The sequence below is a fragment of the Selaginella moellendorffii genome, unplaced genomic scaffold (genome assembly GCF_000143415.4).
Source record: "Selaginella moellendorffii unplaced genomic scaffold, v1.0 SELMOscaffold_24, whole genome shotgun sequence".
Classification (NCBI taxonomy): Eukaryota; Viridiplantae; Streptophyta; class Lycopodiopsida; order Selaginellales; family Selaginellaceae; genus Selaginella; species Selaginella moellendorffii.
The window spans coordinates 187,169-207,406 of NW_003314285.1; the positions used below are offsets into that span (position 1 = coordinate 187,169).

A 20,238-nucleotide genomic window follows, 5' to 3' on the forward strand; every position below is an offset into this window, starting at 1 on the left:
TTAAAATAAGAAAGACTCTATGGCGATTCCCCTTGGACAATCGCCTCCCAGCGCCGCCGATTTGGCGGCGCGCCTCAAGGCGTGCGCCAAGAACAGGGATCTCGCCCAGGGCAAGCTTCTCCACAACGTCATTCTCTCCAGCGATTCCCACCGCCGCGACAATTACCTCGCCAATCTCCTCATCGCAATGTACGCCAGATGCGGCAGCATCGATCTCGCGCGCCAGATCTTCGACGCGATGGAAGCGCCCAATTCCCACTCGTGGAACGCGATGCTCGTCGCGTATGCCCGGACGGGGTATGTGTCCCAGGCCAGGAAGATCTTCGATGAGATGCCAGCGCCACACAAGGGGCTTTTGACGTGGAACGCGATGATTGGTTCGTACGCCCGTGCCGCGGATCCACGTCACGCCAGGGAGATCTTTGACCAGATGACGTGTCGGGACGTGGTGACGTGGAATTCCTTGCTGGCAGCGTATGCTCACGCGGGGCAGTTGTCTCTAGCTAGAAGAGTTTTCGAGAGTATTCCCCGACCGGACAAAATCTCTTGGAATAGCATAGTAACCGCATTTGCCCAGAACAGGGATATTGTGCAAGCAAGAAGTTTCTATGATCGAGTGCCACATCCAACAGCCATTGCAAGCGCTGTTCTTATCAAAGCATATGGCCATGAAGCAAACATAGTCGAAGCGGAAAACATTTATAAAAATCATCTCAAACAAGATTTAGTATGTTCAAACGCAATGCTCTTAGCATATGCCAATAACGGGCATTTGTACAAGGCCATTAATCTCTTTAAAGAGATGGCTGAAAAGGACGAGATCACATGGAATACAATGCTAAATGCTTATATTTGCAGCAAAAATCTTTACGAAGCTAGAATATGTTTTGACGAGATGCCACAACGAGATATCGTGGCATGGACTTCCATGGTCACTGCGTGTGTCAACCTTGGCAATCTCGACGAGGCCAAGGCACTGTTTGATTCCATGCCAAACAAAGATGCCACCTCTTGGACGGTGATTCTTACGGCATATGCTCGCTCTGGGGATATTCGTAAAGCTCACTCTTTGTTTCTGAGCATGCCTGTCAAGGACACCGTTGCATGGAATGCGATGCTATCGGCATTTGTGAATGCGGGAGAGATGGACTACGCTAAAAAGCTTTTTGATAAAATGCCCATTCCCACCACTGTATCTTGGAATGCTATGGTATTTGGTTATGGTCGGCTGGGACAAGTCTCTAAAGCAAAGGAAATGTTCGATGTTATACCAAGAAAGAATCTCGAGTCGTGGAACGCAATGCTTGGAGTGTATGCTCAAAACCAAGGGTTGCATCAAGCAAGGGATCTTTTTGCAGGTTTTACTTACAAACCAGACGTGATATCGTGGACGACAATGATTACGGCAAATGCCAATGTTGGAGATTTGGATGGAGCAAAGTCGTGCTTTCATCAGACGCCTTGCAGGAACTCAGTTTCCTGGAATGCCATGATCTCGGCTTATACTCACAACCGTTTAGGAAAAGAGGCACTGGATCTCTACAAAGAAATGGACATTGAAGGAATTGAGGTGGACGAGTCTACACTGGTAGTAGTCTTTGATGCATGTTCCCAAATTGGTGTTTTAAAGCAAAGTCAACTTGCCCATTCTCACTTTTCAAACCACAAATGCATGGGTTGCAATACAAAGGTGGCGAATTCGCTAATCAACATGTATATAAACTGCGGTAGCTTCAAAGAAGCTAAAATAATCTTTGATAAACTAGAATTCAGAGATTCCTCATCTTGGAACACAATGATCACAGCATATGCCAACTCTGCTGGATACAGTATTAGCGCCATGGAACTGTTTTGGCAGATGCAACTGGAAGGTATTAAGCCTGACAATATAACCTTGCTAGCCATTCTCTCAGCATGCAACCACTCAGGAAATCCTGACGCGGGCCTACTCTACTTTTATTCCGTCACAGATTTCGGGTTGGATCCTACAATTGACCACTACAGCTCTATCATTGATCTGCTGGGACGATCTGGTAGATTGCAAGAGGCCGGGGAGCTGCTAGAGAGCATGCCATTTGAAGCAGATATTGTGGCATGGGTGACATTGTTGGGTGCTTGCAAGATCCAGAGAGATCATGGCCGAGCAATGCAAGTAAAGGATCAGGTTATGGAGCTGGGACCTCAAGGCGCAGCTCCATATGTTTTGCTTTCAATGCAATGATCGATGAGTCGATGAAGCTTGTCGCAGCTGGTTTGCTCATCCTAATCATGGACAACGAACAAAAGCCGGTAGAAGTTGGAAGTTAAGAGTACATTGGAGCTATTGTAGGAAATTAAGAATCTTATAGAGCACCATGGGCAAGTGATGCTGTTTGGAGGAGCGAGCATAGGAGTCCTTACATTTCTTATTTAATAGAACAAAACAAGTATAATCAGACAAATTTAATAGAACAAAACAAGTATAATCAACTTATTTTGTCTGATACTGCCGACTAATATTCCCTCATTACGACAATACTTATTTAAATTTATGTTTCACGAGTCAACATTACTTGTCCCATTCAAATCGTTATAATCCCTTAAAAAAACATTCTGATTACTAATTTATATAGCTATGGAAAGGAAATCCCTTATTTCTATTATAGCAATATTTCTTGCTTGTTATAGAAAAACTCATTCTTATTCTGTTGGAACTTATCAGACATGCATTAGAAGGTTTCATATACGAACAGATCCCAATGATTACTGTATATGTACAGCCATAGTGTGGTATAATTTTGTTTCCAATTTATTTCTACCAGGATTATATACTACACGAGTTGGAACATTAGGTTGTTTTTTCAGGGTTGGGCGCTACCACCCATTAACATCCAGTGACTTTGCAGAGGCTGTAGATGACACATGGAATATATGTCTTGCATATTCAGAAGCAGGAAGTATAATCAGATTCGATGATGATTCAATGAGTTTAAGAGTGGAACACCATAACAATGAGTTACTAGAGGAAAACCCACAGACAAACTCTTCAATTGTTTTGTTTAGAGTATGTAATTTCTAAATCCTTCTATTTCTAAATTATCTTTAGAAGGAGGCATACTGAAACAACACATAACAACTGAATGGTTAGAAGTCTAAATTATAATGTCTAAGTGGACATGAGGTGTATAAAACTATAGAGAAGAAGTGAGTTTGTGAGGTTATTATGCTTATAGAGATAGTTAAAAATAATTAATGAGTTAAACAAATATTAGTTCTCGTAAGAACTAGAAAAATATATGCATATAATTTGTTGATGTTGTGTAAAAATACTAGTCTTCAGTTCTTCATCAAAAGTGTAAGTGCTGTGAGCGATTCTCTTGAAGTGTATATAAGAACTTTCATGTATTGTAAATATGGCATCTTTTTCTACCTTATGCTGAAATTTCATAGTTCTTGCCGGTTTACTGTTGGAAAATAAAGTTAGAGCTCATACCATAAGCAAAACAAACATGAGTTGACATAACTAGTTAGTAGAATGGATATATTATGTAAACACCCTTTATACATGAGCAAACATTAGTGATGTCTTGTCTTGAGGTGGAGATTGAGCACTTCTATCCAATTCTACAATTCTATAAGTGCCAAAATTCATAGAATTATACAGATATGTACTTGTTTGTATTAACCTATAAGGTTCATGGATGAGCCAAGCTCATTTCAAGAACTTAACTATAATAATATATTATCAATAAGTGAATAATCACATCTAAGATCACTATAAGACAATATTATTATGCCACCATCAAGTAAAACAGATTTATCATTACTAAATCATTAACAAGCTAAGCAAAGTATCAAAAGTTTTTGACAAAGTTTATAAGGAATCATTAATCATAGCAACTAATAATCACTTTTTCAACTTGCCATCATAACCCTCAAACACTACATACCCTTTAGCTATATACGTCCAGTAACAGGAATATGGACAAAATAATAACTGAAATCCAATAAACAAACTAACTATTTTAGATGAGTTATAATGAATATGCTGAAATGTTTAGGATTTAATTCTATGAAATCTATATTATCTAATTTATTCTGATTCTGATGTGATCACTAAATGGGAATACTACTATTTAAATTTTCATTGTATTAAAAATATCAATATAACTTATGGAAATGGAGAATTAAGCTGTATGTCTTGAAGACATATAATGTAGTAAATTATAATTTAAATATTACAAATTATTGTTATTTTAATTTATATACCTTGTTATTTGGTGGGAATTAAACTTGACGGTGAGTGTGAGATATGCCTTTTAAAGAGTTATCAAGCAATAACAATGATAGGCATAATTGGACTACCATAAAATTAAAATAGAAAAAAAATAGTTTTAAAATTTTCCATTATACCATCTTTATTTAGATATATATCTTTTATATTTATAGGATTATATAGAGAGAATATTTTTTATTTAAAATAAAATTATTGAATAATATAGTGTGTGAAAAAGCTTGTACTAAATGGAATTTGTTGTTATAAAATCATATGTAGCAACAACATCATATTTATATAACTACAGATTTTTTTTATTGAAGAAACAAAGTGATTATAAATTTTATCATTTCTGCCTCTTCAAAAGCTTAGGTAATGAGGTAATGGTAGGTGGGTGTTAGGCTGTTAAGTGGTAGTGAGTTGTTGGATGGGCAATGTAAGCATTGAAACAAAAATGAAGAAACTGGAAGTGGAAGCTGGATTAAAATCCCTGTAGATGAAAACCTATGAGAAGCACAGAAACACAAATGCTATAATTGGAAAGGAAAATAAATGCATACCAAGTTCAAATCCAAGACCAATGCTTGAGACGTGTTAAAAGATCTCCAACCTCAACACTCAGATGATAGGGTTTATCATGATAAGGCTAGTAATACCAATCATGGAAAGCAAAGCTAAGTTGGTTGTTGTAAGAATCCAATAATAAAACTATTATATAAACTCTATACTTGATTAGTGCATCTTTATTGTGGACTAGCGAGGAACTTCTTTTTCAGCTTTATTAAATACCACTCGAGCCGCAGCCACCATACTTCATGTAAAAGTTCTATTGAATTCTATGATCCTTCATAGATCAACAAATAAATGGGGCTCAGAAGTTTTTAAATAAAATTAAGACTGTTTTTAAATCATTGAGAAAAAGGTGATTGTAATGATCATGGAGTTGAAGCAAGAAATACGTTGATTTTAGCATGTTAAAATTCAAAAATGTTCATACAAAGTTAAAATATATTGATTTCTCATATGATGCAGGTAATTACACATTAATTTTGTGGCAAACTATCAGAAACCTAGCTTAGGATGTCATCACATGGGCCTCTTTTCCCCCAAAATGTGAGTCAATGGCTCGTCAGGCTCCTTGCTTAAGTCAATTTTTTAGACGTTACTGTTAACAAAAGTAGTATTTAATCACAATTGTAACCCTTATTTTATCATTTCGGTAAATCGCAGCGTCATCTGCAAACGCAGGTTGGTACCACGAGGGCTAAGAAAGATGTCGACATGGAACGGGCGAGAAAGAGAGGCAAGAAGCAGAAGCAGCCAAGCAAGCCGGGTGGCGAGAACGCAGGTGAATCAAAGCCCTATCTTGGTCAACGACGAAACGTGAAGTCTCGAGAGTATGGAATTGCTCATGGAGGCACAGCTCCAGCAGGTGTCGCATGGATTCGGGATTAGGGTCTCAAGGATTTCAACGTGGATGATGGTGATGCCAGCGATCTTTTGTTGGGTCTTGAAGAAGAGGATCCTCTTCTTGACTGTTTTGCCAAGCAGCCAATCGATCAAGAATCTGCTCCTGTTGCGGCTGTGGAGGAGGAAGAGAATGAGTTTTCTTTGAAGGAATCAAACAAGAAACTGCAGCAGCAAAGGAGCTCAAGTGTAGAGATGACCTGGTGTGCTGATCAAATGAAGAACTACTATCAAAAGCAATAGACAACTCAATTTGTTAATCAAAAGCAAGTATTCTACTATAAAAATCAACAAAATCAATAGAACAAAGGAGTGTTCTTTAGAGTTTTAAAGAGTTTCCTTCCAAACATGAGCATCACCATTGTTGTCAATCAGAGAAAACAATGAAAACACAAGTTAGATTTCTCCAGTTAGAATCACGGGAGGAGCAAAACAACCCACCATTTTCACTGATTCATCACCACACCAGGAGCGGCGCCGCCATAGCTAAACATACCTCCATTATTCCCAAAACGTAGCTCGATCAAATCCGATCTCTCCCTATTTCTTTCCTTCTACCAGCTGCTACAGCTTGAGAAACACCAGCTCCTCCACCGCTGAAATGCTTCCAATCTTCTGCAGCACCTCCTTGCTCGGCTCGTCGTCCACGCCGATCGCCATCACCGCCTTCTGGCGGGGCGAAGTTCTCCCCACGCTCATGAAGCTGATGTTCACGTTCTCGTCGCCCAGAAGCCCGCCAACCTTCCCGATCATCCCCGGCTGATCCACTTGCCGGCAGAGAATGACCGATCCCTCCAAGCTCACGTCGATGGAGAAGCTCCCAACCTGCGAGAGGTGCGGCACCCCGTCCTTGATCCTCCCGGCCAGGCTCACGTCCCCGGAGTCGGACATGGCGCTGGAGAACCTCGACTCCACGTTTGCGATCCTCACCTCGATGCTCTCCAGCGGCGCCGCCTCTGTGCCTTCGGCCGGGTGCCTCTCCTCACTGATCCGGAGGCCGCGCTGCTTGGCGACGTAGTCGGCATTTACGAGGTTGATGTGAGTGTCGGACACGGGCTCCACGAGGCCCTTGACGATCATGGCACGGAGCAAGCGAGTGTCCAAGTCGTCGGGAGCACGAGCGGAGTTGTAGCTGATTGTGATGTCCTTCACGCCACCACCACCGGCGACGAGCTGGACGGCGAGCTTGCCAAGCCTCTCGGCAAGGGTGATGTATGGCGCGAGCTCGGTTAGCACCTGTTAGCACGATTGTAAGTGGGGATTCTGGAAAGATAAAAGTGTTTACCTCTGATGGAACCATTGGAGCATTCACAGCAGTGGCAGCTAGCTCTCCCTGTAGAGCTCCCACAACAGCCTCGGCAATCTCTAGAGCCACGCCTTCCTGGTAATCAAGGACAGATAATTTTGCTGAAAGAGGAAAAGTGAAGTGCTTACTTGTGCTTCGGCAGTGCTTGCACCTAGATGCGGCGTGACAATCACATTCTCGTGCTGGACTAGCTTGTCATCTTTCTCAGGAGGCTCTTTAGTGAACACGTCCAGAGCAGCCTGAACAGTAAATAGCAGCGCATAAGGAAAGACTGGTGGACAAGCAATCAAACGCCAAATACCTGAGCTACAATGCCGCTGTTGAGCGCTCGAACCAGAGAATTCTCGTCAATAACGCCACCTCTAGCGACGTTGACGATGCGAACACCCTTCTTCACTTTCGCGAACGTCTCATCGTTGAAGATCTTGTTGGTGGCGGGGGTAAGCGGCATATGGAGCGAGATAAAGTCGGCGCGCGCCAGAGCCTCGTCAAAGCTAACAAGCTCCACTCCGATGGCCCGAGCTCTGTCCGCCGGAGCATACGGATCGTGAGCAACGACGTGCATTCCCAGACCTTTAGCTCGTCGCGCGACTTCCGATCCAACTTTCCCAAAGCCCAGCACCGCGATGGTCTTGTCGACGAGCGAAACACCAGTGAACTTATTTCTCTGCCATTTCCCTGGCAGCACAGGACGAAAGATGTAAGAACAAAAAAATGGCGGAAAATCTTACTTAGATAAGAAAGAGGGAAAGCGAGATCGAGGGAAGATCTCTCTCACGTACCTGATTTCACCGACGCGTTGGCTTGGGCGACGTTCCTAGCGAGCGCAGCGAGGAGAGCGATCCCATGCTCGGCAGCGGCGACGGTGTTGGCAGTGGGAGCGTTGACGACCAAACAGCCCATCTCGGTGGCGGCTTGCAAGTCCACATTGTCGATGCCCACCCCAGCTCGCCCCACGACCTTGAGCCGCCCATTGGAAGCCTCGAACACCTCCCGCGTGATCTTGGTGCCGCTCCTCACAATTACGGCGTCGCACAGCGAGATCTTGGCGCACAGATCCTCGGGCGAGAGATTATAGGAGCAATCCACATTGGCGACCTTGCGGAGGAGCTCCAGGCCCGCCTCGCCGAGCTTCTCGGCCACGAGCACCGTCGGCTTGGACATCACCTCGATCGCCTGGGAGCGTACCGAAATATCCGAACCTTCCACCGCGATGGCGCATGGAGGCTTGGCGGCGACGCCGCGATGGAGAGATCCGCCAAGAATGTGGCGAGTCGCGACCAATCCCAGCTTCCTCGCGACGGCGCCGCTGCTGATCCTCGCCGCCCTGGCGCCGGCGAGCAGAGACCTCGGCGATTCCAGGATTGCAATGCCGCGGGCAGCGCGCGCGCTGGAGATCTGTGCTGGGGCTCCCATCGCCGCTAGCGCCCTCGCCCGCCCACGCACTGGGATTTAGGGCTCGCGAGCAGCTCTCTCGACTGTTTCAAAGTTATAAAGCCATAAACACTGTACGATAACATATATAGAAAAACTTTCGCGGTTTAGTGGAGGACTAGTAGTTGCATTGCAGCTGCCTCGAATCAAGTCAAATAAAAGCTCCCTGGAAGAACCACACAAGGGGCCACAGAGAGAAACTTTAGCGCAGAAACTAAGAGATCTAGTCGAGCAAGGAAAGCCAAGAACAAACCAAGAGAAAAGAGACGATCTTACGAAAGAATACCTTCAGCGGAGATGGAAAGACAAGAACGAACTAAGAGAAGAGAGATAGAGTCGAGTGAATCTTACGAAAGAAAAACTTTAGCGAAGAAACCACGAGATCTAGTCGCACAAGAAAAGGCAGGAACAAACCGAGAGAGAGAGAGAGAGAAAGAGAGAGAGAGAGAGAGATCTAGTCGCACAAGAAAACAAACCAAGAGAAAAGAGATAGTGATCTTACGCATTTCTTGTTGTTGGATCGCTCGGAATAAAAATGTTGAAAAGATCCGTCCACAGCTTCGTCGCAAGCACCGCACTCACGTCTCTCCTCCGAGCGCTAGTCGTACGCAGAAGAGTTTTAAACGGGTCCCAGACTTTGCAAAATATCTCTCTCCCACTCTGGAACGCGACAGAGGTTAGTTTATGATGAAAGTTTCAGCGCCCACCTTTTGTCAGCACAGTTTCTCTGCGAGCCTCTGCACGGCGAGCGCGAGCTGATTGATCGCCGCCAGGAACGCAGCGTCGGCTTTCATCAGGAGCTCCAGCCTCTGCTTGTCCAGATGGATTCTCTGGTTCCTCCAGCGCTCCGAGTGCCACTGGTACGATCGAGAAGCCTCGAGTGTTTCCTTGGTTCTCTCCTCCACGAGCTCAAGTTCGTCTTCGTGCTTTGGCTGCTTTAGTGACTCTCGGCGCGATCGGCAAGCCTGGAGTGTCGGCCTGGGTCTCTCTCCTTTCTTCGCAAACTCTCCACTTTGGGCCTGCTCGATCGCTTGCTCGACCTGCGCCTTTAGAAACCCGTCGGCAACGTTGTCGTCCTCGAACCGGAGGCAGCCATCCGCGAATGCCACAACATTCTCGTCCATGGCCTCCTCGCTTCCAGCGTAGACGAGCTGCGGAAGACTGCAGTCCTCGACTTGTTCTGCTTCCTTTTCCTTTTCTTTGACAGCGTCTTCTTTCTCCAGCCTTGGTAGCAGCAGCAGCGGCTTCTCGTGGTAGAACTCATACGGCTCGATCACAGCTAGTGGCACTGGCTGACCACCCATGTCTTCTTCTCTCCACCTGGAACACCCTTCTTCGTTCCGAGGAAGCCGAGCGATCTTGTTCGCAAATTGGTCGTAGAATCGTCGGTTGAAGGTCAGTGGGAGTGAATTCTCCTTCCGCTGGCATAGGCTCGTGTCGAAGTAGGAGACCCCGCTCGCGATTTCCCAGTCTCGGATGCTCCTGTATTTCTTCGAGATGTTCCTCCACTGGCGCAAAATCCCCTCCAAGCTGCGTTGCAGGCCATTCTCCCGGCACATCGCCAGAGCCCTGGCGCTGGAGGTTTTCTTCTTCATGACCGAGATGAGGATGAGAATCTCACGCGCCGTCCAGCGCGAGCTTCTCTTCCAAGGCGTTTGCCTCGCGCCTGCCACAAGAATCGATCGATCAGGAAGAACCCCAGATTCAAGAATTTGCTGCCAAGGCGAGGACTTCTCGGCGATTGTGAGCAATGCAGGACGGGACCGAGCATGGCGTGGAGAAATCCGTGGCCTTTGAGCAGCAAGAACTCACCAGGGATGCGCCGCTCGCCTTCTTGCTCCTCGGCCTCCATCGCCATAAACCCTAAACCTCAGAGCCTTTTCCCCTTCTTTTAAACTGGACGTTAGGGCTTGGTTTCCCTCCCAAACAACGGTTTCGTTTAGGGCATCCGGGCGCCAAGGGCTCGGATGATCCTCGGGACAGGTGATTTGGAGCTCGATCGATAGCAGTAGCGATGGATCCTGCTGGATCTCCCGATATTTTGGCTTCTCCCATCAATGCCGCCGCTGCCGAGAGCAATGTAGCAAGTTCTTCCTCTCCTGCCGCTGCTCCAGTCGCGGCCGAGGCCGAGCAAGCTCAATCGAGCCCTCCTCTTCCAAATCCAGCTCCAGGTATTGTCATCCAGGAGCCAGTACTGGCAGGGACTCACGATCACGAGGCTAGCACCTCTGGCGGGGGTGGAGATGATCAATCCGCTAGTCCATGGCTAGCGTCTCCAGCGTCCACCAGTGCTCTTCAGTCGCCTCCTCACTCTCCCGTGGAGAGAGCTTTGAACGAGCTGGCTTTCAGTAGATTCCGGAACAATATGCGTGTTGAGGCCAGGCGATCGTCCGCTCGCCGGTCGCTGCTCGGTAGATTGGGAGCTCTCCCAGGCGACGAGACGACGTTTTCTCAGCCAAAAGACCAACATCCTTGGCAGCTGCAAAATCCCATTCCATCGTTCCAGGGTCAGGTTTGCTTTTCTTTCTCCTTACTCGATGATAAGTTCTTGGTTTTTTTTTTCCTGCTGATGATACCTTCTTGTTATTTAGTGACAACTTTCTGATAGACTCCTTTGATTTGCAGGATGGGATGGCTTATCCACCGTCATCTGCGGTTTCCTCCGAGTAAGAACAGTAGAAAAATATAAAGAAGTTTGTCACGGCTTGCTGATCACTATTGAGTTTTTCATTGTAGAGGGTCAGTTGGCGAGAGGCCGTCTGTCATCGCACCACCTGGAGGACCGATTTCTGCCTACCAACGTTTCGCTCGGGCTGAATTTGCTGAGCACATCTATGGAGTTGGACGTCTGGTTTGGAAAAGAATTTCCGTTGACGAGCTTATTCGGCACTCAAGGGTAACTCTTCTTCTTCTTCTTCTTCTCTATTTCTGTTTCATTATAGTGAGAGCGTTGTTTTGTTTTCTATCCAGGTTACCCTCCGTGCTCCATTATTAAGTAGCTTGGCTGCAAGTCCTGAGAGCATTAAAGCTGCGACTGTGTTTGCACGTAATTTCAACCTGGTGCCTGTAATCTTTCATTCCCGTTTCTTTGATTTTCTGATCCATCTGTTTGCAGTGCATGGCATTCTACAACCAGACTTTGGTTCTAATTTGTGTGCTTGGTTTCCTACAGATCTTCGGAACTATATGGAGGATCCTGCTGTTCCTGAGAACGTGCAGCCGAGTGAGATAAAATTTCTGGATACGCTTCGCTTGATGAAGGCATCGATCGCACAAAAGCTAGAGCCAGTTCGGCAAAAGCTGGAACCGGCCAAAGCTAAAGTGTCTGAACTTCTCAATAAGATTGACAAGGTGCTCCGGACAAAGTTCTTTATCCAGCGAACGAGGCTTTATCATCTTCAGCAAATTTTGCTTATAGGCATCAAGTACAAGGCTGTACGCGATGAGATTTATTGCCAGATTTGCAAACAGACTACTCTCAACCCAGCCAGGTAATGTGCTCCGTCGTTGTCTTTCCTTAAACTGCATCCGTGTGATCGCTTTCAGAGTAAGTGATGCAAGGGGCTGGCAAGCAATGGCAGTTTGTGCTGGCACGTTTCCACCCTCTGAGAAGTTCAGACCTGTACTGGAGGAGCATCTTAAACAAGTACGTGTTGTATTATGAAAACTCTTGTTGAAACTGTACAAGCCTTAATGGAACAGATTGTGGATGGAATTGTGGGAGGGATGCCCGATCAAGAGAAGGCTAGATCGATGGCACTATACTGCTTAAATCGGCTTCGAAAAATTTGCCGGGTTGGAGCACGGCAAGTAGCTCCGTCTTCAGAAGAGATTCTAGCTTCTGAGGTGACAAAGGTTCCTTTCACGTTTCCTTGTTGACAAACGTTCCCATTTCTACAGCACATGCATGTAACTTCTATTAGCGTTGCCATTCCGGGGGGACTTGCTCAGGTAATATTCGGTGAACTAATAAGTAGAGCTGGTTCATTTGGTTACTTAAAGTGCTGTAGGTTGTGTCCATGGATTCAATGACCACTGGAGGAGAAGTCACTGCCGAAATTGCAGCAAGACTTGGTTTGCCAGATGTTGGCTTTTATGGTATCTTCATAGTAACAAATGGAGGTAGAGGCTTTTAAAGTTGTTACTTCGACAAATCGGTGATGGAAAGCTTTGCAGTTGAACGATTTGCTGGAACACATGGACTTCTGTCCGAGTCGTATACGGAATGGAACGTAGGCCCCTTCCCAGAACTGGAAGAAGAAGTGCAAGCATTCAGACGGACACGGCACTTCCTCGTGGACCACTGTGCTCAGTGCCTATACAACATGGACCCGGACTCGGTGCTGGGCAGAGACTTGAAACATGGCATCTCAGCTATGGAACATTTGAAGGAGAAGGAAATGCAGGAGAAAGCAGCCAGAGAAGCGAAAGAAACGGATCCTGAGGAGGAGGAAATCAGGGATGCTGAGCTCAGGAGATTGTTTGCTGACGTGCATCTCCTATTCAAGAGGAACTGGTTTCCTGTTGAAGGCACTGCTTCGTCAGATTCAGTTCGGGCATTCGAGTACGCTCAAGTACGATGATGGTCCAGTAAACAAACTCAAAGTTCTTTCCTGTGCTGTTGTTTTCGCCTGACTTTCTCCTTACAGGCAACGTACGATGTGGTACACGGCCTATATGTCATCGAAGAAGCTGATGCGGTGATGCTAGCAGCACTACAACTGCGCGCTGAGCATGGCTCTTCTACTGATCTCGACAAGTATCTCACGTAAGATTCAAAGAAACATGTCTTTCTCTTTGAGTGTTTAAATTTTTTGTAACGCGCAGTGTACAGACTGTGGAGAACTATGGTCCCAAGGAGTACGTCACAGGCTATGAAAAGGCATGGCGGAGTGCCATTCTAAAGAAGGTCGCGACCTTGCCATGGGAAGTGGATGTCAACGTTTGCCGGAATGACTATTTGGCTTTTTTGCGCAGTCGATGTCCTCTCTATGGATCTTCCTGGTTCTACGTAGTGGTAACCACAAACGTCTTGTGGAATGTTAACGTTTTGCTTTCTTCCTTCGTTTTGCAGCCTAAAGCTTGTCCACAGTTCCCTAGGGAACTGTACTTTGTGTTGAATCTTTCTGGTGTTCACTTCGTGGATATCCCACTCAAGGTATGCTTACGCTTCTGTTTTTAGTTTTAAAGGCTTTTGTCTTGGTTTCAGGAAAAATTATTGCATTTGAGATACATTGAGCTCTGCAGCTGGGGTTACTCGGACTCTTCCTTTTCTTTAGTTACCGGAAACATGTAAGAGAAATCTGGGATATCTAAATATCTTTTTTTTTCCTTTTTATTTTGCAGGAGCTACAACATGGAGTTTCGTCTTGGAACAAGAAATGTAAGTCCCTCAAATCAACTGCTGATGACTTACACGCCCTTTGCAGGGAAAAGAAATCGCAAAAATCTTGCAGTACTTTGTGCAACACACAGAACTTTGATCTCTGATTTTATTTTTGTTTTATATGTGTGAGTGCATAGAATACTGAAATGTATATATTTGATTATCCTAAATTTATATATAGGAGCTAGTGATTTGATTAAAACCAATCTAACAGTTATTAAAATCCTATTATATTAATAATAGTATAATTATTCCACATTTCGACCTCATATCATTCTTTCTTTTTAGAAGAATGGAAAGTAATTAAAGTTTTTTTTGTTAATGGGTGGAACATAAGATCAGTGGATCTAGTGCAACTTGTTTCTGGTCATTTTGTATAAAGTAATTTCTAAAGGATCATTATTGTGAATCATAATTTCTAAAATATCATTGTTATGAATGTGATTTTGAGTATTGAATGATATTTATCAACAAATCCTTTCGAACACTCTCTCTTTACTATCATGATAGTAAGAAATTGGCACAATTTAATTCCTTTATTAACCCTTTTTATGCTAGTAGAGTTAATTGGACATCTCAAATTTAGTTAAACTAGATGAGCATAGATGGAATTCTTAAATATTATTAGTTAAGCATATTTAACCTAATAAATAATTTTCATCCCGTTATATATTACACTAACTAGTGACAAAACCTTCACAATATTAAACCTAGTCTCTCAATATTGCTATGTGATAATTTACTATGTCCACTAGGCACTTTACTATCATGCCTTATATATTAATCTTATTTTAGTTTATGTGGTATTTATAGTAAGTGTTTAGATATGCTAATGATGCATATCTATAAAATATAAAAAGTGTTATGAACACTGTAGTGTTGTTCTTATATCCCAATTCAACAGCAACATATATATCTACAAACACATTGATTATAAAGTATAAATAGATTCATAAGCTTAACAATTTAGTGTCATTCCATATTTAATAAATTTTTAAGCATGTCCCAAAGACTAACTCTTGGGACTAGAGTGAAAGCCCAAAGCATGCCCAAAGGGTTAAAATATTGGTATGTTAAAATTATGTTAGACATCATCTAATATTGTTTTATATATAGATGTTGGGTATAAAGAGATGGTAATTATAAAGCATTTAAGTGCATATCATTTCATAGTGGAGTTTACTTCCAAATTCAAGTGCACTATATTTAGGATCAAAGGAATTGTCTTAGTAATTCATATCTAACTTTTGTCAGAGTTTTTTACTTTAGTTGTATATGTAGAAACTTTTCTAGTAAATTTGAAATGATATATTGTAAGATTAGTTGGATTGCACCATTCAGTAAAAATGTTGTATGTATGTTTGGTTATTGATAAAAGCATGTATGCAGTTGATGAGATGACAAAATGAAATTATGCTAATGATGTTGAGACTTTTTAAACAAGTGAATCAAGAGGAAGAAACTTCTGTTGGAGATATTACAAAAAAAACTCAGATTGAGTCAAAAGAAGAAGAGTTTGAGCATGATGCCACATTGTAGTATACAATTCAAAATATTGAGTTTGATAATTTGCAAAAGAAAATTCACAAATTAAAGAAGAAGAACAAAAAGAGGAAGAGAGAAGCAAAAGCAACTAAAGTAGCTACATGCAAAAAACCAAATTCCTCTTCAAATTCTGAAAATGAGTTTTAAAGTTTAAGCCCTTGAAACCACTCAATTTTATAAGCATATGTGACAATCAAGTTTTAGAAGACTTGGTCTACAATATGGAAAACCATTCCATAATAGCAAACATAAATGATTGTAAGAGATTACTTACATGCAATCCTTTTTTATCGATCATACCAAAACTTAGTGGTATGCACTATAAAAGGGTAGGCTTTTTATGTCGATCATCATTTAGATTCAATATATGCAAATAAAGCTTATGAGATTCATTAAAGAATTAGTGCTTGCATTAATTATGAGAAAAGTTTGAAGACAATAACTCATCTCCTCTTCTTCCTCATATTCTAAATTAACTAATTCATCAACCCTTTCAGTTTCACCACCACTATCTTCCCTCATGACATTAATACAAGATTTCATCTTATGCATGTTAGGATATTCTAAATACCTATATCCTACTTCTTTATAATGGAAGTAATAATGCATATTACCTATTTTGTTAAGAGCAAGTTTTGCAGGTTATTGCTACTTGTACCCATTAGAAGGAATAGAGGGCCTAAAATAGTGGCAATCACCGTGAAATGATAAAACTAATAGTATATATAATCCCTAAGCTTCTTATGGAAGAAATCTAGTTGGATGCAAAAATTGGTAGCAAGAGTAAGAAGAGTTACACCATGTGTTGTGAATATCACAATTAACTATATTTAATTATTTAGTTGTAACCACATAGCATTGAGTAAATTCTAAATTGTTACTCAAAAGTCAAACAAAAAAGGAGTATATTACTTTGCCATGAAGATGAAAAAAAAAAGAAGAAAAACATAAAAGCATACATAGAAAAACTACAAAAATAAAAAAGATAATGCAAAAGCTAAATCTAAACCAAAAGCATAAATCCAAATGCTCCTTATAGACAATTAAACTTACCCTTCAATTTCATATATAAAAATATGTATAGTCGATTAACTTAAAAACCCTAATTTATATACAAAAATAAATTTAAACCACTTTGATGGCTATCAAAATCCCACTATGTTAATTATAGCATTGTAATAATACACTTGGACCTCATAAAAGAAAAATATATATTTATGACATCATAAACAAGCATTTTAATATGTATAGTAAAATCTACATGAAGTCATAAATATACTAACACAAAATCATAAGTGATGACCACTTGAACACTAACCATAGGTAATATGAATATTTTACATCATACATAAATTTGGAATGTTTTTTTTATGAAATCACTATCTTAAGTTTCATAATTGAAAATATTATTGTATGCAAGAGATATGTGAGCCCTGCTTTTATTTCAATTATTTTAAATTTTATTTTATCTTGTTTGTCATTTCCTTTAAATTTAACAAACAGTAAATAATATTAATGAAATATTTGTATATGAAATTGTCTCTAGAAGACCTTCCCTTGCATGCTCCACTCTTAATTCCATGGAGGCATCATCTAGTGAAATTACACCTCCCTGGTCATAATATGCAAGACATATATCCCATATATCAGTAGCTGCTTCTAAAAAGTCAGAATATGATAGTTCGTGATAATGTCTAATTCGAAAGAAGCAACCTAAAGTTCCAACTTGAGCAGTATATATCCCTGGTGTAAATGAATTAGATTCAAAATTATTCCATACAGATGATAAACACCTGCAAAAATCATTAGGATTGGTTCCTATTTGAAATGATCGAATGCAATTTTGTACAGAACCAGCTGAGTAGGAGTGGGTTTGTTTACAATAACTAAAAATGAGCATACCAATAAATAAAAAACTAAAAGATTGCAGAAAATCCATTTTACTAATTGATAATTTTAAGTGAATGATTATAGGTTTATAAAATCCACCAATCAAACAAAGTTGTTGATAAAATTTTGTTTTTAACATAATAATAATTGCTATGGAGTTCAAAGAAATTAGTGTTTTTTATTTAGTGCTAGTATATCCTAGGATATTCTTCAAACTAATGGCTTTATACTGAACTTTGATAACTTTCTTTAGTAAATTTTTACCATATGTTATGATTGTAGGCAGAAATCATTATGTGAGGAAATGAAAAACTTAAGAAACTAAAAATTTGATTCAGACATTAACTTTTTCCTATACTTCCACACCATCACTTTCCATAGGCAAGGTGAGCTTAAGAGTCTCTTATCTTTTCTTCTTGGTTTTCCTATGCTACTAGAATACTCAAAAAAGCTTCAAGAGTAGCATGTGAAATTTCTGATTTGCATCTTGTTAAATAGCTTTAGAACAAGTTCTTAGGTTAACAGTGGGCTATACAGAGTTATATGGAGAATTTCTTGAACCATCCTTAATCTTTTGCATTTTACATTGACCATAAAAATATAACTCTTATTAGCTGCTGCAATAAGAAGCAATATTGACCACTAAAATTTTGTTTTTTCTCTCTCATTTGCTTTGCCATTTTGATTTTTGATGTAACCTTTGATTAGCAAATTCAAAGGGAAATTGATTTATGTTATCTTATGAATTCTTTTGTCACAAGCTATATATTGTGTCTTAACCAAATGCTTTTCTAAAGATTTATGAAAGTATGATAGTTTACTTGTACATTTAATCATAAAGTGAAATTTGAATATGAGCCAATCTACTAACGCCATGTACCTCACCACTTAAGAGGCTCTTACCCTGGGCAGTGCAATAGTTCATGGGTCTTTAACACTCTATGGTGGATGTCTTTGATGATCACCTTGTGTTTCATGGTTGATGCTTGTGGCCTTTAATGTTTATGTATCATGAAACAAACATAATTATGTTCATGTTAAAATGATAATGGAAAATATGGATCTTGTACAGGTAACTTGGTAAGCAAAGTGTGGGATTTAGTTGAATCGGCCAGCTAAGGTAAGCTTCACGTTTGTATGTTCATATTAAAATGTGAAGACGTGCCATTATTTCGGCACGCAAGATAAAAAAGGTGCAGACAATGCCAGTCATGGATTGTTGTTTGGGTCGGAAGAAAGACGGTATGGAGCTGCGCGTACTTCTTCTTGTCCTGGTAAGCTATGGCATCCACGCTCTCTCGGAACACCACCCAGGATATAGATTAGAGCTCAAGCAAGTAGACTCCTACGCTTCCGGCACGCTGACCAGAGCAAAGAGGCTCGAGAAGGCGCTCAAGACGAGTAAATCCCGAGCAAACTTCTTCTCGGATCGAAGGAAAACATCGAATAGTCCTACCAAATCAAACAACACTCGCGACCGCCACTCGCCGGAGCTGTCGAGCTCCATCTATCAGGCTGGCGGGGGAGAAGGCGAGTATATGATGGAGCTGAGCATTGGAACTCCTCCACAGCTGATCCCGGCCATGATCGACACAGGGAGTGATCTCGTTTGGCTCAAGTGTGATAATTGCGATCACTGCGACTTGGATCATCACGGCGAGACCATTTTTTTCTCCGATGCTTCCAGTTCATACAAGAAGCTCCCGTGCAATAGCACGCACTGCAGTGGCATGTCCTCGGCTGGGATTGGTCCTCGCTGCGAGGAAACTTGCAAATACAAGTATGAGTACGGTGACGGTTCCAGGACTTCCGGAGATGTTGGCTCCGACAGGATCAGCTTCCGAAGCCATGGAGCCGGAGAGGATCACAGGAGTTTCTTTGATGGTTTCTTGTTTGGCTGTGCACGGAAGCTAAAAGGTGACTGGAACTTCACCCAGGGATTGATTGGTTTGGGACAAAAATCGCACTCGTTGATCCAGCAGCTCGGGGATAAACTTGGCTACAAATTCTCGTATTGTCTCGTGAGCTATGACAGCCCTCCAAGTGCAAAGAGCTTTCTCTTTCTGGGATCTTCCGCGGCTTTGAGAGGCCATGATGTTGTTTCCACCCCGATTCTTCACGGTGATCACCTGGATCAAACCCTCTACTACGTAGATCTCCAAAGTATCACGATCGGTGGCGTTCCAGTGGTGGTCTATGATAAAGAATCAGGTCACAACACTAGCGTTGGACCTTTTCTAGCGAACAAGACTGTTATTGACTCCGGAACCACGTACACCTTGCTAACTCCCCCGGTTTACGAAGCCATGAGGAAATCAATCGAGGAACAAGTGATACTTCCCACACTCGGCAATTCGGCGGGCCTTGATCTTTGCTTCAACAGTTCTGGGGACACGAGCTATGGCTTCCCAAGCGTCACCTTTTACTTCGCAAACCAGGTCCAGCTCGTTCTTCCATTCGAGAACATCTTCCAGGTGACGAGCAGAGATGTTGTGTGCTTGAGCATGGATTCTTCCGGTGGTGATCTTTCCATCATTGGAAACATGCAACAGCAAAACTTCCACATTCTCTATGATCTCGTTGCCTCTCAGATCTCCTTCCAGAGAGTTGAGTGTGAAAACCTCTAACAAGTATGATCAACTAAAGATATTTTTGATTCAAAAGTGTAGGCAATGCATCTTCAATTTGGGAGAGACCTTGTTTCTTGGAATATGCTGCTCTCTACTCAGGCAAAGGCTGGAAATATAAAACAATGTAGGATTATATTTGATAAGATGCCACTGCACGATATCGTGTCGTGGACTACGATGCTCAGCGCATTTGCTAAGAGTGGGCATTTTGTAGAATCAAAGGCCTTTTTTGAGATGATGCCTTGTTGGAGCCTGGCATCCTACAATTCCATGCTTGCTCTTGGAGACTTGCATGAAGTTAAAGATTTTTTCAAATCAATGCCAC

General features: G+C 42.1%; 4 protein-coding genes and 1 long non-coding RNA gene across 5 annotated transcripts; 4 read left to right on the top strand and 1 right to left on the bottom strand.

The window, feature by feature from the left end:
• Nucleotides 1–19: 19 nt before the first annotated feature.
• Nucleotides 20–2,221, top strand: LOC112347743 (pentatricopeptide repeat-containing protein At4g02750-like). Its single transcript, XM_024679087.1, has 2 exons — nucleotides 20–1,588; nucleotides 1,859–2,221. Exons 1-2 carry the CDS (start codon nucleotides 20–22, stop codon nucleotides 2,219–2,221), a joined length of 1,932 nt encoding a protein of 643 aa, XP_024534855.1.
• A 3,803-nt stretch (nucleotides 2,222–6,024) lies between these two features.
• LOC9658023 (D-3-phosphoglycerate dehydrogenase 1, chloroplastic) lies at nucleotides 6,025–9,118 on the bottom strand. The gene is made up of 6 exons (XM_002974315.2): nucleotides 8,965–9,118; nucleotides 7,811–8,628; nucleotides 7,330–7,706; nucleotides 7,157–7,267; nucleotides 7,008–7,103; nucleotides 6,025–6,958 (listed from the first exon to the last, which is right to left on the bottom strand). The coding sequence occupies exons 2-6, from the start codon at nucleotides 8,442–8,444 to the stop codon at nucleotides 6,287–6,289; spliced, it is 1,890 nt and encodes a 629-aa protein (XP_002974361.2). The 5' UTR covers nucleotides 8,445–8,628; nucleotides 8,965–9,118; the 3' UTR covers nucleotides 6,025–6,286.
• A 1,531-nt stretch (nucleotides 9,119–10,649) lies between these two features.
• Nucleotides 10,650–11,217, top strand: LOC112347824. Its single transcript, XR_002992867.1, has 3 exons — nucleotides 10,650–10,974; nucleotides 11,088–11,128; nucleotides 11,199–11,217. It is a non-coding gene; the product is annotated as an uncharacterized LOC112347824 (long non-coding RNA).
• A 73-nt stretch (nucleotides 11,218–11,290) lies between these two features.
• On the top strand, nucleotides 11,291–14,030 carry LOC9658025 (myosin-I heavy chain). Its single transcript, XM_024679088.1, has 13 exons — nucleotides 11,291–11,358; nucleotides 11,635–11,953; nucleotides 12,009–12,108; nucleotides 12,165–12,308; nucleotides 12,363–12,413; nucleotides 12,473–12,584; nucleotides 12,639–13,036; nucleotides 13,112–13,230; nucleotides 13,290–13,479; nucleotides 13,537–13,620; nucleotides 13,672–13,754; nucleotides 13,809–13,845; nucleotides 13,892–14,030. The coding sequence occupies exons 2-13, from the start codon at nucleotides 11,649–11,651 to the stop codon at nucleotides 13,943–13,945; spliced, it is 1,677 nt and encodes a 558-aa protein (XP_024534856.1). The 5' UTR covers nucleotides 11,291–11,358; nucleotides 11,635–11,648; the 3' UTR covers nucleotides 13,946–14,030.
• Nucleotides 14,031–18,521: 4,491 nt separating this feature from the next.
• LOC9657371 (aspartic proteinase nepenthesin-1) lies at nucleotides 18,522–20,056 on the top strand. The gene has a single exon (XM_002974152.2). The coding sequence runs from the start codon at nucleotides 18,528–18,530 to the stop codon at nucleotides 19,908–19,910; it is 1,383 nt and encodes a 460-aa protein (XP_002974198.2). The 5' UTR covers nucleotides 18,522–18,527; the 3' UTR covers nucleotides 19,911–20,056.
• Nucleotides 20,057–20,238: the final 182 nt, after the last annotated feature.

Coding starts and splice junctions, on each gene's coding strand:
- LOC112347743 (XM_024679087.1), top strand. CDS start 20: ATGGCGATTCCCCTTGGACAATCGCCTCCCAGCGCCGCCGATTTGGCG. Junction 1,589..1,858: donor AGGTGGACGAGTCTACACTG/GTAGTAGTCTTT, acceptor CTGTTTTGGCAG/ATGCAACTGGAAGGTATTAA.
- LOC9658023 (XM_002974315.2), bottom strand. CDS start 8,444: ATGGGAGCCCCAGCACAGATCTCCAGCGCGCGCGCTGCCCGCGGCATT. Junction 7,707..7,810: donor CAACGCGTCGGTGAAATCAG/GTACGTGAGAGA, acceptor CTGTGCTGCCAG/GGAAATGGCAGAGAAATAAG. Junction 7,104..7,156: donor CAAGCACTGCCGAAGCACAA/GTAAGCACTTCA, acceptor CTTGATTACCAG/GAAGGCGTGGCTCTAGAGAT.
- LOC9658025 (XM_024679088.1), top strand. CDS start 11,649: ATGGAGGATCCTGCTGTTCCTGAGAACGTGCAGCCGAGTGAGATAAAA. Junction 11,954..12,008: donor ACTACTCTCAACCCAGCCAG/GTAATGTGCTCC, acceptor GATCGCTTTCAG/AGTAAGTGATGCAAGGGGCT. Junction 12,109..12,164: donor TGGAGGAGCATCTTAAACAA/GTACGTGTTGTA, acceptor TTAATGGAACAG/ATTGTGGATGGAATTGTGGG.
- LOC9657371 (XM_002974152.2), top strand. CDS start 18,528: ATGGAGCTGCGCGTACTTCTTCTTGTCCTGGTAAGCTATGGCATCCAC.